This window comes from Rattus rattus, chromosome 5 (assembly GCF_011064425.1).
Source record: "Rattus rattus isolate New Zealand chromosome 5, Rrattus_CSIRO_v1, whole genome shotgun sequence".
NCBI lineage: Eukaryota > Metazoa > Chordata > Mammalia > Rodentia > Muridae > Rattus > Rattus rattus.
In genome coordinates this window covers 47115857-47130198 of record NC_046158.1, presented here as the reverse complement: position 1 = coordinate 47130198, position 14342 = coordinate 47115857, and the positions used below count along the sequence as shown (strand labels likewise).

At 47.2% G+C, this 14342-nt stretch overlaps 1 protein-coding gene across 1 annotated transcript in view; it reads right to left on the bottom strand.

The window, feature by feature from the left end:
* Positions 1–10830, bottom strand: part of Klhl23 (kelch like family member 23) — a 10913-nt gene extending 83 nt beyond the window's left edge. The window contains exons 1-5 of the mRNA XM_032903451.1: positions 10798–10830; positions 8923–10137; positions 5358–5510; positions 1070–1363; positions 1–162 (exon numbers count right to left, since the gene is read on the bottom strand). The exon at positions 1–162 is cut by the window's left edge and continues 83 nt beyond it. Of these exons, the coding sequence (XP_032759342.1) occupies positions 32–162; positions 1070–1363; positions 5358–5510; positions 8923–10137; positions 10798–10819 (1815 nt within the window). The 5' untranslated portion in view covers positions 10820–10830 and the 3' untranslated portion in view covers positions 1–31. The remainder of the gene's footprint in view (positions 163–1069; positions 1364–5357; positions 5511–8922; positions 10138–10797) is intronic.
* Between the last annotated feature and the right edge of the window lie 3512 nt (positions 10831–14342).

Genomic DNA, 14342 nt, shown 5'->3' with positions numbered 1-14342 from the left:
GTGCCGGTGTACATGGGTGAGGAAGCCCGAGTCACAAAATCTGGTTAGTGGCAGAACTGGCAAATAAATGCAAATTCTTCTCCTCAATGCATTTTCTACTGCCTCGCAGCTGTTCTACATGCTTTCTGGCCCTGGTATTCAGATTTATATGCAGACATCTAACTATAAAGAAGATATGCCGACATGCTTAAGCCAGAACCTAAACTAGCAATTTATACCCAAGCTAAAAATTAAGTACAGCCCTTAGCATCAGCAAGTATTTGACTATTTTCTTAGTCATTTCTAGAGTTGCTATTTTTTTTAAATTGAGTTGACAACTCTTTGAACAGTAACTATCATTTGTACAGTGTTTAGTATAGCTCTGATAGTAAACAATGAATGCTAGCAATAAATTATATACATCACGAAGGAGAGAGTCTGTAAGTAAATCCACATTCGAACTAATTCTAAAGGGAAGCGTTTTAAGGTGTTGTTTTGTAGAGGTAGAGAAGGTTCCCTCTTTACATTTCAGACTCCTGGCAGCTAGAGACCCGTAATACACACAGGCACACATAGGCTTTTAAAGACAGGTTCTCAATGTAGCTTTGGCTGGCCTGGAAGTTGCCATGTAGACCAGGCTGGCCTCGATGTCCTTCAACCCAGAGATCTGCCTGCCTCTGCCTCCCAAGTTCTGGGATCAAAGGCATGTGTCAGCATGCCTAGCTATGTCACAGACTTTAACAAACATTTTATAACTCAGGATGAATGGTTTTGACTATACCCAGTGTTGATGCTACCAGGAAGAAAGGATTCACTGCAGATGCTTTCGCCTTTATCAAGTGTCAAATACTCCACTCTACCTTTAAAAGGCAGGGGTTCCAGGAGACGTTAACTCTCCCTAACTCAACCGTTATACATGCATCACATTTTTCTTATGTTATTCCCACTAGTCACTGGGTCTGGGGATGGTGCAGGGTTAGAATTAGTTGTTCCAATGCCTTAGCATGTGCCAATATCAAGGCACCCCAAACTCTGCACTCTTTTCACTAAGCCCCTAGTGATGACCTGTGGACTCAAACATTATACACACAAACACAGCCATGAGACCGCATGGCACTTGGGAGGTTGCCCACTATTTCCCACTTATTAAGATCTGGGTCGTATTTCTCAATACTCTGAAGATACGTGCCCTTTGAGTAGGAGTAGCCCCCGGTTACATAGATGCATCCATTCATGATGACGGCCCCACACTCCATCCTCCTCTCCATCATGGGCGCCGTCTCTCTCCACTCGTTCTGCTCTGGGTCATAGCACTCTGTGATCGTAGTCTGTCCCCCGACTAAGTAGAGCTTGTTTTCAAACGGAACTGAGCACAGTCCATATTCTTAATGGAAAGAAAAGGAAAGAACGAAAACTTAATTCTGGTAGCAAGAGGGCTATCGTACAATAGCTCTGCGGTTTAGAACACAAAACAGACACCTGGTGACATTTTGATTCTGTCGTACTCTGCTATACTTAAAATCTAGTCCCTGCCATCTGACTCAGATGGCCTGTTCCTGCTGCATGGCCATTAGTCCTCAGAGGGATCCCATCATCACCGCCTACACACAGTGGCAAGAAGAAACCCACCCTTCACACCACCATCTCTCTGGGAACTGCCCACCATGTGGAGCTTTTTCGTTTTTTCATTGCGTCTATCTTCAATCTTGACCCCTATCAACTTTCATAACGATAGCAGCAGACCCCTCCTGACAGGACATTAAACTACAGAACCGGTGTAGGTTTCTCAAGATCTCAGCAACCTTATGACCAAGGATAGAGACTACCTGATGTCTCAGCCACTACACTTGCCTCAGAGGACGGCCTGGCTAGCATCCCTCACACTGCCCATCTGGTCTGGGAAACACACACAAGCGTTACTGAGGCCTATGGCTATCATACCCAGCCATCTTGAAAGGTGTCCTGCAGCAGAAGCCTGCTTTGGGCTTTTGGGCCCTGTAGCTGGCAGTCCCCTCAAGAGGGGCCTCCTCACCTACATTGTGCTTGTGCTTTTGGTTTGGTTCTGCCCTTCTGTTGGCTCCTCTAGGCACCATGGTATTAAGCAAGCCAGGGGTAAGAAAGGCAGCACACCAAGTCCTTTGATCTGGGGTGTGACCAGAATTGGAAGCATTGAGGTGGAGAACACAGCCTTCATCTAACAGGACAGCTACTCCCTGGCTGTCATTACCACTCCAGGATGGACCTGGCTGCCCGTCCTTACCACCTGACCTTAAAGGCCTCCAAACCATGATTTTTGTTCAAAATCTTCTGAATTTTAAATTTTGGTAACCAGCCAATTCAAAAATAGATTAAGCACTCTGGCAGCCAAACAGAACGTACTTGTAAGGTGCTAATTGGTGTTGTTAAAAATTAGCTCCTCAGGAAAAGTTTAATATAAATTGAAACTTCACAACTACAACTGTGTGTATACTTTTTGAGGGGCTGATTTTCAAATGTTTGTGCCTTCTAACACTGGGTCTAAATAACATTGCCTTTTAGACTCTTTTTCACGTAGCCAATAAACCATATACAACTTGTAGATGTGGTGGAAAACTTATTTTTATCTTTAATTCATTTTTATGTCTGTGTGTAAGTAAGTGCCTTCCTACGTGTACATAGGTGGATCTTGTGCATGCCTGGTATCCACAAAGGCCAGAGCTAGCCACCATGTGAGTAATGGGAACTAAACCTCTGTCCTCTGCAAGAGCAGCAAGTGCTCTTAACCTCTGAGCCATCGCTCTAGGCCCAGAGCACTTATTTTTAAAGGGATCCCCTTGTACAATACATATTAAAATATTAATGTAAATAACTGTTTTTTTTTTTTTTTCGGAGCTGAGGACTGAACCCAGGGCCTTGCGCTTCCTAGGTAAGCGCTCTACCACTGAGCTAAATCCCCAGCCCCTAATAACTGTTTTCTAACTGTTTCTTACTACTGTTTATTCTTTTTATTCTAAATTGAAAATCTGATTGTTCATGTGTTGGATTTTGTTGGAAAGATAAATGTGAGCACCAAATAAGCAGAGTAAAATGGGACGCAGGTTTTAACATGCTGTTCAGAAGGGAAAACAGTGAAGGCCCGGGGCTACCTGTTAAACCCCACTTCTAACAAACATTGGATGGCTGGCCTTGAACAATGTATTTAATGTCACCCCTTCAATCTCCTGATAACCAGTTAACAGTACCACCTCCCTAGCTCACAGGATTACTGTAAGGTTGACATGCAGCAACATAGCTGGGGAGACAGCTCAGCAGGTAAAATGCTTGCCATGCATGAGGCCCAGAGTTCAGAACTCTAGAATCCATGTAAATGCAGGGTGGGCATAATCCCACTTCATGGAGCAGAGAGAAGAGGATCCTCAGGGTAAGCCAGACTAACCCGACCGTCGAGCTCCAGGTTCATTGGGAGGTCCTACCTCAATATATAAGGTGGAGAGCATCCAAGGAGATGATATCCATCTCAGCCCGTCACGGGCATGTTCTGTGTGCCTGTCACAGGCATGTTCTGTGTACCTGTGCACAGTGTGCACACATATCCTCACAGACAAGCATGCACACCATACACAGACACACAACATAAATACATACATACATAGTGTCATGGTTTAAATATATATATATATATATGTATGTATGTATATATATATATAACAACTTAGTCCCCTCGGTATTGATATTAGGAGGTGCTATGGATTATAAAAAGGTGGGGCATTACTGAAGGCCCCTGAAAAGTACTGTATGAGTCTGGCCAGTCCCTCTCTCCTCTTCCTCAGTGGTTGTTGAGGTGGCCACGGCTTTCACACATGCTTCTAACATCATCATTTCCTGCTCTCCACGGAGAGCAGACCAGTCTTGGAAAAGAGCCTCCACACTGTGAACTATGAACCTTTTCCGACCACGTTAGTTGCCTCGGGTATTTCGTTGCAGTATTTATTGTAAAGAGACGAAAATAAACAGATTAAGACACGTAAACTTATTGGAGTTCTCTGCCTGGCCAATACTGAGTAAACACTATTGTTCAGCATGAGATACTTTTATCACTCCCAATAACTGTCGATCACGACAGAAAGTGACAGGAGTACTGTCTAGACTACATGATAGGACTGGACTACTAAGACCGGGGTCTACACAGTCTATGTTTTCAGAGCCAGAACAGCCTGTGGCTGTGTGTCCCCTAGTGTGAAGGTGTTGGCAACCGAGATGCGGCACCAGACACAGTCGAGATGAGACAGATGTATGAGGTGGAAGCAGCTGTGTGGACTGAGAGCAAGAAAGGCTGCTCCAGGAAGCAGAAGCAGGCTGCCTAGTGGTCACATCCCAGACTACGGAATCAAGACGGACAGACTGTGGATCCTGGGTCGTCACTTTCAAACTGTGTTGTTGGAAAAGTTACTTATCCTTTTTAAGTTACGGACCCTGCTTTTCCAAGTATGAAAGTCAATGATAACAATACCTGTACACAGGATTTCAGAGAGAATTAAGGATGATGTTGCATGTAAAGTGCTTAGTTGATCCCTCGCCTACATAGGATGCGCTCAAAGGTGTTCACTATTGCTGCTAGTCACAAATATCTCAAGCCTGAAGATCTTAATTTCCCTCTCCAGTGACCCACTAAAATCCTGACGCTCTACAAAAACTGATTTGAAATAATAGGGTAGCGTGGTATGAATTCATCCAAGTGCAAACTCTCAGACACATGATAACTGTAAAATCCGGGACTACTCACTCTATCGCAGTGGGGCTAACCCCAGGGCCTAACCCGTGCTAAGCACATTCTCTTGTCACTCCCAACCCTGTGTAATAGGCTGAGGGTGAAAGAGAGCAAAGGGGCCAAAGAGATGGCTCAGCTAAGAAAGCGATTGCCACACAAGCCTGAGGGCCCGAGTTTAGATCTCCAGCATTCACATACGATGCTGGGCTCGACAATGCATGCCTGTTCTCCCAGCAAGGACCTCAGGAGCTCGCCAGACAACCAGTCTAGCCAAATAGGTAAGCTCCAGGTTCAGAAAGACCTGCCTCAAAAAATAAGGCGTTGAGGCAACTGAGGAATACACTTGACACTATTTTCTAGTGTACACACACACACACACACACACACACACACACACACACACACACACACACCTTAGAAGTAGGGCATTTCTTTGATAGACAACACCTTTTTTTATGACTGTTAAGGTAGCAGGGCTCTGCATATCTAGGAACAGGGGTTTAATAGTCCTTGGAACCCAGAGTGAGCATGCTTCTAAAAGAGAAGGCACCTCGCCCAACTTTAATCTCTATGCGCTGTCCCAACTCTCCTAAGGACTACAGATACATACTCGAAATAGGATTCTTGTTACCTGGGTGTGGGCTCGAAGTAATAAGGCTCCATTCGTTGATGTCCGAATTGTAACTCTGCACCTTGTCATACGTGCAGCTTCCTCTGTAGCCACAGTGGCCGCCAATAACATAGATGACTTCATGCAGGACACAGGCGGTCGCATTTCCCACACCTGTATGTCAATTAAAATCACATCTTAAGTTGCTTCCCTGAAATGAGTACCGATCTGTTTTTGTTTGGTTGTTATGGGTAGTAGAGCCAAGGCATTGTTGGTAGGTGCTGTGAGGTAAAACACTGACGCTAACGGCTCTGTGTGCTCTTTGAACACTTAACTAGAACAGGGTTAAGGGAAAGGAAAAAATACTACAGAGAGAGAGAGAGAGAGAGAGAGAGAGAGAGAGAGAGAGAGAGAGAGAGAGAGAGAGAGAGAGAGAGAGACAGACCAACTCATTGCTTAGATCAAAGAGATATTGCTTTTGACTGGAGAAATCACAGCAGGGTGGCACGATTTGCCCAGGGCCTGGTGGTTAGGACTTTGGCAAGCAGAGAGGAAGCTGCTCTGAGCAGGGGAGCGCTTCACAGAGGCTCACTGGGCAATGCCATGCAGGCTAGCACAATGGGAGTCGTCACATGAGAATTAAGGATGGAATGTAAGTTGCAGTTAAATGCCTGGGCTTTGTTCAGCAGGATACTTCAAGTTTATAAACAGAGGCAGGAAGAGACTAAAAATGAAGGGAAGGACTCAGAGAGATGTAGGGACAGAATCACCTCAGGATTATCAAGGGCCAGACTTAGAAGGAGCTTTGGGTGTGAACGGAAGGGCAGGGGTGAGAGATGGGTCAAACAGATAGGCTTCAATGACAGGACAAACCAGGCTGGTTCCGAAGTCTTGAACTGGGAAAACCGGGAGACTCTGACACCACAGAAAAGAGAGGAGGAGAAAACAGGTTCAGCCAGGGATAAAAGGAGGCTCATTTTAGCTGAAAATGTGCAGTTTTAAGTCCTTCAGTGCAGTTTTATCTCCCTGTTGATCTCCACTTCAAAGTAAGAGTGTATTGTTATGTAAAAGAGGTGTTATGATGAAAAAGAAAGACTCTGGAGTTTCAAAGAGGCCAAGGGCTTACTTCCTCTCTGTATATAATATCCCTAAATATCCTCCCCCAGGGAAATGAAGTTGAAATTTGACTGTACTCAAATGAAGTTTACATTACCAGAAAATGTGTTACTTCACTTCATAATGCAAATAACACCAACGGAGGAAACACAACATTACATTCTTTCTATGGGAAAATGGGGAACTCGAATTTGGGTGAAAGCCCACTTATCAGAATAGTATAGATCAATGCTGCACAGAGTGGAGCTGAGCGGTGCCCGCCCCTGGGTTAGCTAGATAGAAACAAGAATCGATTTCTTCAAATGACAACAATACACCTCTGCCCTTGTTGGTGAGTCACACCTCTAATCCCAGTATCTGGGAGGCTTTAGCGGGAAGAGTTTGAGGCCAGCCTGGGATACATAGCAAGGCATTGTCTCAAAAAAACAAAACAAAACAAAATAAAGGATCTCTGTGACTTCCAAACCAGCTGGCACGTGGGGAAGGATGTGGACTATGGAGACCTCCCATATCACCAAGGGTAATAAAAGCATAGGGCTTTCTTTCCCAGTAGCTACCCGGGGTTGGTACCCAACTCCACCCCCAGCAAACATTGTTTCAAATATGATTCTTAAAATGTTCAATAGAGTGATGGACTTCCATCCTCGGGGATGTAACATCTCTAAAACCACTGGCATTGTTATCACTGAGACAAAAGCAACAAGGCCTGCAGGTTTACAAAAGTGCTGCTGAAGGATTTGAACTCGGGCTGCTCCTTCTACGGGAAAGGAATCAGAGTCTTCAGGATCAGCCTCCGAACCAGTAAGCCATGGTGAGGCTCAGGCAAAGCCAAAACCCAGACAGGCTCTCGGGCTACCTTCTCCCACCCTCTCAGCCAACCGCGCACACAGCACCTCGTGAAAAGCAGACCTAACACTGAGGCTTCCCGAGTCCCTCACTCTGCTCCAAGTGTTCAACAAGCACACAGCCCTTCAGTCTTCTCAAGACCCCCAGCTACCTAAGGAGCCCCCCCCTCCATTAGACAGATGGAAACACTGGGCAGAGGGGCTGAAGCATTGGCCCACATTAGCAGAGAAAGTCAAAGCTGGGACCTAGGCAGCTGGGCTACAGAGCGGTCCGTGATCGGAAGGCCGTCTGCCTCTTAAGCTTCCGCCAGCTTGTCATCCAAGGATCACTTCAGGTCACATTTCCAGTCCAGGTCACATTCCCACACCCTCGCTAGTGTTAAAAAAGAAGCAGAAAGGCCTGGGAAGAAACATTTGGGACAAAATGTTTGGTGAGTACCTACCAGCTGTTTGTACGATTTTTTTTTTTCTTTTTAAATAAACTCCCAAGCACTAATGCTTAAGGGCAATAAAAGAAGGTTCTAGCTGAACTTTTTCCCCAGCTGAAGGGAAGAAGGGCGAGGCTAAAGGACCTCAACAAATGCAGTGTTTGTGCAGCAAACACTGAGACTTAATATGCTTGGCTCTGCAGAGCCCGGGAAGGAAGACAACCTCAGCTCTGCCCTTTACTGTGAGAGCAGCCGGCATCACAACGGTACAGGCCATGCCTCCAGCTCTGGGGGGAATGCAGTGCTGTATTCCGAAGGGACCAACCTTCCCAGGTTTTAGTGAGGAGCCTCCTAGAGATGATCACGGTGTTCTGAGAGGGGGAAAAGCTGGGTTTTAAAAAGCACATGGACGCCCGTTGTGCTGGTGCACACCTTGACTGTCAGCACTCAGGAGGCAGAGACCGGAGGAGCTCTCTGAATTCCGGGCCAACCTGGTCTACACAGGCCAGCATGGCTACATAGTAAGACCATCTCAAAAACACAAAAAGAACAACAATGACAACAACAAAAACACAACAACAACAACAGAAACAAATCAAAGTTGAAAACATTTTAGAGCAAATAAAAAAACCCCATAAGTTAACAAAACTAACCAGGTCAGTCTCTAGGTACACATTAAGACTTGAGGTAAGATATAGAAGGATGTATAGAGGGAGAGTGAATTATACTATTTCCTTACACAAATTAGCTTTCTGTTCTAACCTGAAAAGTATTCTAAAACTATTAAAAACACTTTACTCCATTTAGTTAACAAATTTTAAAGATGGAGTCTTACATAGCCCAGGCTGGCCTTGAACTACCTACGTAGCTGAGAATGACCCCAAACTTCTGACTGTCATGATCATGGGTGTGAACCACAAGCCCAGTTCCTATGGTGCTGGTGAAGGGACTCAGCTTAGGTGAGGGAACCGTGCACTCTACGGACGGAGGGCTTGGCGGGGCTTTCTTTCAGGTCCAGACAGGCTGGGTTCTGTACTATTTCTACCTGAATCATGCAGGGCTGAATCACTTAAGTGTCTAATCTACCGTAATTTCTCAGTGTGAAACCTTCTTCCTAAAATTACTTCTGGAAGAGCGAAGATTGCTAATCTAAGCTCAGGAACGTAGAAATGTAGGAGGAATAAAAGCCACGCTTACCTTTAATCATGTTTGCGATGGGAAGCCACTTCTCTTTCAGAGGATCGTAGAACTCAGCCTCTTCCGCGGGAGCGCCTTTTCTGTACCCGCCTAGTGCGTAGACACAGCCCCCCAAGGTGACTGCACAGTGGTAATACCTGGCGTTGAGCATGGGCAGGCCTTCCGTCCACTCGTCCCCTTCACTGTTATAGATCCACACTGTGTCTAGGGCATCTATGTTATCTGTCCTATACCCTCCGGTTACATAAATGTTGGGTCCTAGGCATGTAACACCGTAACTCTCCCTGGTATAATCTGGTATTTCTGCTCCCTGGATCCAGACATTTGTCAAAGGATCCCATATGTGGACCTCTGACAAAGGGTGCCAGTAGTAGCCTCCAATGATATACATGGTGGCTGTGGACCGCTGGGAAATCTCTTTATGCATGGGATTCAAGGCGTTGTATATTAGGGAGCGTATCTTATTTTCAGTCAGTAGACAGCTTCTTTGAAGACCTAAAGCTGTCTTTAAATACACTGGGTCTATGTCTATGTTGACATAGCTTAGCAGGTTGTAGAGGCATTCAACTCGGTTCTCTACGTCATGAGCAGTCCACTTAATGACCGGCTCTAGGATAGCTTCTTCCTTCCAGACACTGAGATTCTTTCTGGATAAGATAAAGAGGAACTTTTCAAGGCTGATTTCCAGAAATTCTTCTTGTTGCCACACTTCCTTGAACCTGGAGCAGAGAATCCTTCGGGACTCCTTCTCTAGTTCTGAGCACACATGAAATTCTGCAAAAGAGTGCATCCCGATACAGTTATCAATATCCAGGTGCCTGACCAGAAACTGCTCGCAAGCCTTCTTTACCGAAAGGAACTGCAGCAGATCGGCTGCTTCAAGAAGGCTTTGCACATTTCTTTTAGTTATTTCAATTTGAGAGGTGTATGCATAATTTACAAGGCCTTCCAAAATATCGTGGTGGATGCCGGACAGTTTTATTTTACTTTTAAATTTTTCTTTCATGTCAGCTGTGAACATTGCCTTAAAATAATTGCTGCAGGCAGCTAAAACAGCTCGGTGACAATGGAAGATGATGCCTGAAGGACACTGAAGGGTAATATCGGTAAATAATCCATCCATGTAAAACGTTCTGAATGCATCCAGAAAATCCACTGGATGCGACGAATCCTTGAAAAGATAAATGTAATCTTCTTGTCCTTTTAGAGCCATGGCTGTAATAAATATAAACAAACACGTTTTCAGCTTTTTGTATTAACCCTAATAATTAATGCTAAATATACCAATCATCAGACATGGATGGCATCTGGCATATTCCAAAACCAGGCTAAAATCAACCGCCCAAACACCATATGCAAAACGCGCTCAACTATTTATACGATGGTCTATTTAAATTCAGGATAACTAAATGAGGGTTTTTCAGTTATCCATTTGTTAAGAGACACTAGCTTACTACCCCCAGTCACCCAGAATCTGCACTGTTCCAGACTGGCAGACCCTGAGAGGCCACAGGTTAAGTGTCCGAGGGGATCACCGGCCCCAATTCAGCGTTGTTGGTTCTCTCCCTCCCCCTCCGGTTTCAAAACACACTGAGATGCCACCAAGATGGAGAGAATCTCAGAAAAGGGATCCCTGCACCCTGCCGCTTGCTGACAGCGCAAGAGCGGCTGGGCCCGAGCTAGCTTCTGCAGCAGCCCGCGCTAGCGCCTGGGCCCGGCCCGCGTTCCCGCCCGGCGAGCGCCCCGCCCCGGGGCCCGGCGCGGGGTTCGGCTCCGGGCGTCGCGCGCCGCCGTTGGCCCGTGCCCGCGGCCTCTGCCCGGCCCGGTGCGCAGGTGTGGACGGCCCCGCGGCGCCCACTCGCCCTCCCTCCTCACCAGGCCCGCACCGCACGGCCATTGTCTGCGCCCCGGCTCGCCCGGGCTGGGGGCGGCGCGGCCTCGTCCCCCTCGCGGCCCTCTGGCCGGCCCCGGGCCGCTCGGCTCCGACCTACCTCCTGGTGGCACGGAACGCGGACCCGGACTAGCGGCCGGCGGGGGCGGGGGTGGGGGCGCCTCCCGACCCTCTGACCATCTTTGGTAGCGCGCGCGGCGGGGCGCGGCGGAGGCCGCCTGCGAGTACAGCTCTAGCCCACGAGCCGCTCCGGCTTCGGTGGCCCGCGACTCCCTGCCTCGGCCCGCAGCCCCCCGCAGCCCGGGCGCCCCAGCGTGGGCTCCCGCAGCAGGTGGGCCGCGGCCACGGGTCAGCCCTGCTCCGCTCGCGCGCGCACGCCCATCGCACCGCCTGCTCCTGGAGAAAGCCCGAGTCCCCGGTCAACGCCGCAGAGGAGTGTGTACCCTTACCTTCTCTGTCCCTCGAGACCTCTTGCCGGCCCAGGCCCGTGGGGTGCGGGGGGAGAGAAAGTGCCGAGAGAAGAAGGCGAAACTAAGGTCTTCTATTAGGGCTGCCTTCAAATGCCACAAGTAGCCGCTTTCCCACAAACTCCATGCTGCCTCCAGCAGAGCGCGCAGGAAGGAGCCTTGGGGCTGCTTAGCACACCAGGAGTTAACCTGGAAGCTTCCAGGAAAAGTGGGGGTAGCCTGGGTCAAGGCTGAGTCCAGGCACCTAAGACTCGAGTTACTGTGTTAGAACACAAGCGGCTGGAAGGGGTAATCTCCAGCCTTCTGGTGATGTCCATTGTGCCACACCAGAAAGTCCACTTTCTTATTACAACAAAAGCTAGTATCAGATGTTTTTAGCAGCAAGATTTTGAGTAACTTAGGAGCACCTCATAAGTCAGGAAGCGGTAATTAGGTTTGAAAGATGGTCCGTGGCTGTCACAGAGCTTACTGGAAGGAGGTCACGACAGACCAGTACGGGAGAGCTAAGATTGTTCTTAGAGTAATGTCAGAGTGAAAGAGTATACAGATACATAATGGCCATACCTTACATGGTAGGAGAGCTCTGAAACACCTAAGAAGCGCAGAGAGCCAAGCCACAACCTCTGCTGAAACTGCACCAGAACAACCAGGAAGCCAACTTGGGTTTCTAGCCCCACTTCCACTTCAGGACCAACCAAGGAAGAATAAATATGTCAAAATGATCACACGAGTTTGGAGCCCACCCCCGGCTTTCCCAGCCAACAGCCTCCAATCAGATATCTAGGGTGGCAGAGGTGGAGGCTGCTACTGCCCCTCCCCCTTGCTTTTTCCTCTTCTTTTTCTTCTATTTTTATCCACCCTTCTCATGTCCCTGCCTGCTTTGAGCCTCTGGGAAGGACGAGTGATGATGATTGGCCTTCTTGCCAAGCAAGCTCTGGACAAATAACACGCTTGTTCTCCTTTGAGTGGTTTTAATTTAATTCCACATCCTAGTGTTGATCCCAGGGAAGTGTTGTGTAGAAATTCAAAACCCCCACCCCAGATTTCAGAAATCTCCATTCTGTTCAAGAGCACCAAGTGATTCATAGAAAACAACATAAAACAAACAAACAAACAAACAACAACAAACTTGAGATGTTTAACATCCCGGAGTCCGGTCAACAATTTAATATCACAGCAAGAAAGCGAAGGAGACTTCGATCTTTGGGGGCCTAAAGTTCACTCTGTCACTTAACATATAGCCTTGAGCAAGCTACTAGAACACACACACACACACACACACACACACACACACACACCACAGAAATAATTTTTAAAATTTATTTGTATGCATGTGTGCGTAAGCGTGTGTGTACGGACACATGTGTGTCCGTAACATGTGAACAGCCTGCAGAGACCAGAAGAGAGAGAGAGCATCGAATCCCTTAGAACCAGAGTCACAATGACTATAAGCTGCTATGTGAATACTGGGGCCCAAATCCTGGTCCTCTGAAATTGCAACAAGTGCTCTAAACCTCTGAACCATCTCTCCAACATACAGAAATAATTAGTAAGGAAATGTATAGTATAGGCTCTATACCTGACTTGTAGAATGTCAAGAATATGACTAATACACATAACCTATATGTATATGGGGTAGAAACAGAAGTGTAACAGTATATGATCAGTAACTCTTGAATAGAGAGATTCACTACACTGTCGTTTGTGCAGGATTTTTCAGTTGTTATAGGAACCAATTAGAACGTTTGCTTCCAAGCGAGTGGTGATGCCACAATCCTCTAATCCTAGCGGAGCAGACTGAGGCAGGAAGATCCTGGGTTTGAGGCTACCCCACTGAAAATAGTAAGACCCTGCCTCAAAACAAAATATTTGCTTACAGTGTTCCCTATTGCTTAAAAATATGTTTCCCTAAGAATACCCTTGGGAGGGAATAGGGAGGTAAAGTTTAGAACAGAGGCAGAAGGAACACCCATTCAGAGCCTGCCCCACATGTGGCCCATACATATACAGCCACTAAACTAGATAAGATGGATGAAGCAAAGAAGTGTAGGCCGACAGGAACCAGATGTAGATCTCTCCTGAGAGACACTCCCAGAATACAGCAAATACATAGGTGAATGCCATCATTAAACCACTGAACTGAGAACGGGACCCCCCGTTGAAAGAATTAGAGAAAGGACTGAAAGAGCTGAAGGGGCTTGAGACCCCATATGAACAACAATACCAACCAACCAGAGCTTCCAGGGACTAAGCCACTACCCAAAGACTATACATGGACTGACCCTGGGCTCAAACTGCATAGGTAGCAATGAATAGCCTAGTAAGAGCACCAGTGGAAGGGGAAGCCCTGGGTCCTGCTAAGACTGAACCCCCCAGTGAACCAGACTGTTGGGGGGAGGGTGGTAATGGGGGGAGGATGGGAAGGGAACACCCATATAGAGGGGAAGGGGGAGGGGTTAGGGGGATGTTGGCCGGGAAACCGGGAAAGGGAATAACATTTGAAATGTAAATAAGAAACACCCAAGTTAGTAAAGATGAAAAAAAAATGTTTCCCGAGGCTAGGGATAAAGACCGATTACTAAGGTGCTTGCCTCACAAACATGAGGACTTGAGTTCAGCTCCCACAATCCACATAAAAAGCAAGGTGGCATGTGCTTCTAATTCCACACACTCAGAATGCAGAGAAAAATGGACTCTTAAGGTTCACTGACAAGCCAGTCAAACCTAGTCCATGAGCTACAGGGCCCAGTGAGAGACACTGTCTCGAAAGCAAGATAGGCAGTTGCTAAGGAACAGCAGCGGAGGTTGGCCTCTGGCCCCTGTGCACAAGCACACCACGTGTTAGTCAGACTCTTCTTGCCAAGGAGCACACAGACCCTGGGGCATACTGCAAGGGAGGGTATTTTTCTCCCGGTGCCTTATCAAAGAGACCTCAGGTTCAATTTCCAGCGGGGGGCAGGGGGACCACACCAAACAAAACCCAAAGAGATCACTGCAAAAGTGAGTGTGTCTGACACATTCCAGACACATGAGACACACACGTAAAACAAATAATGACAGAA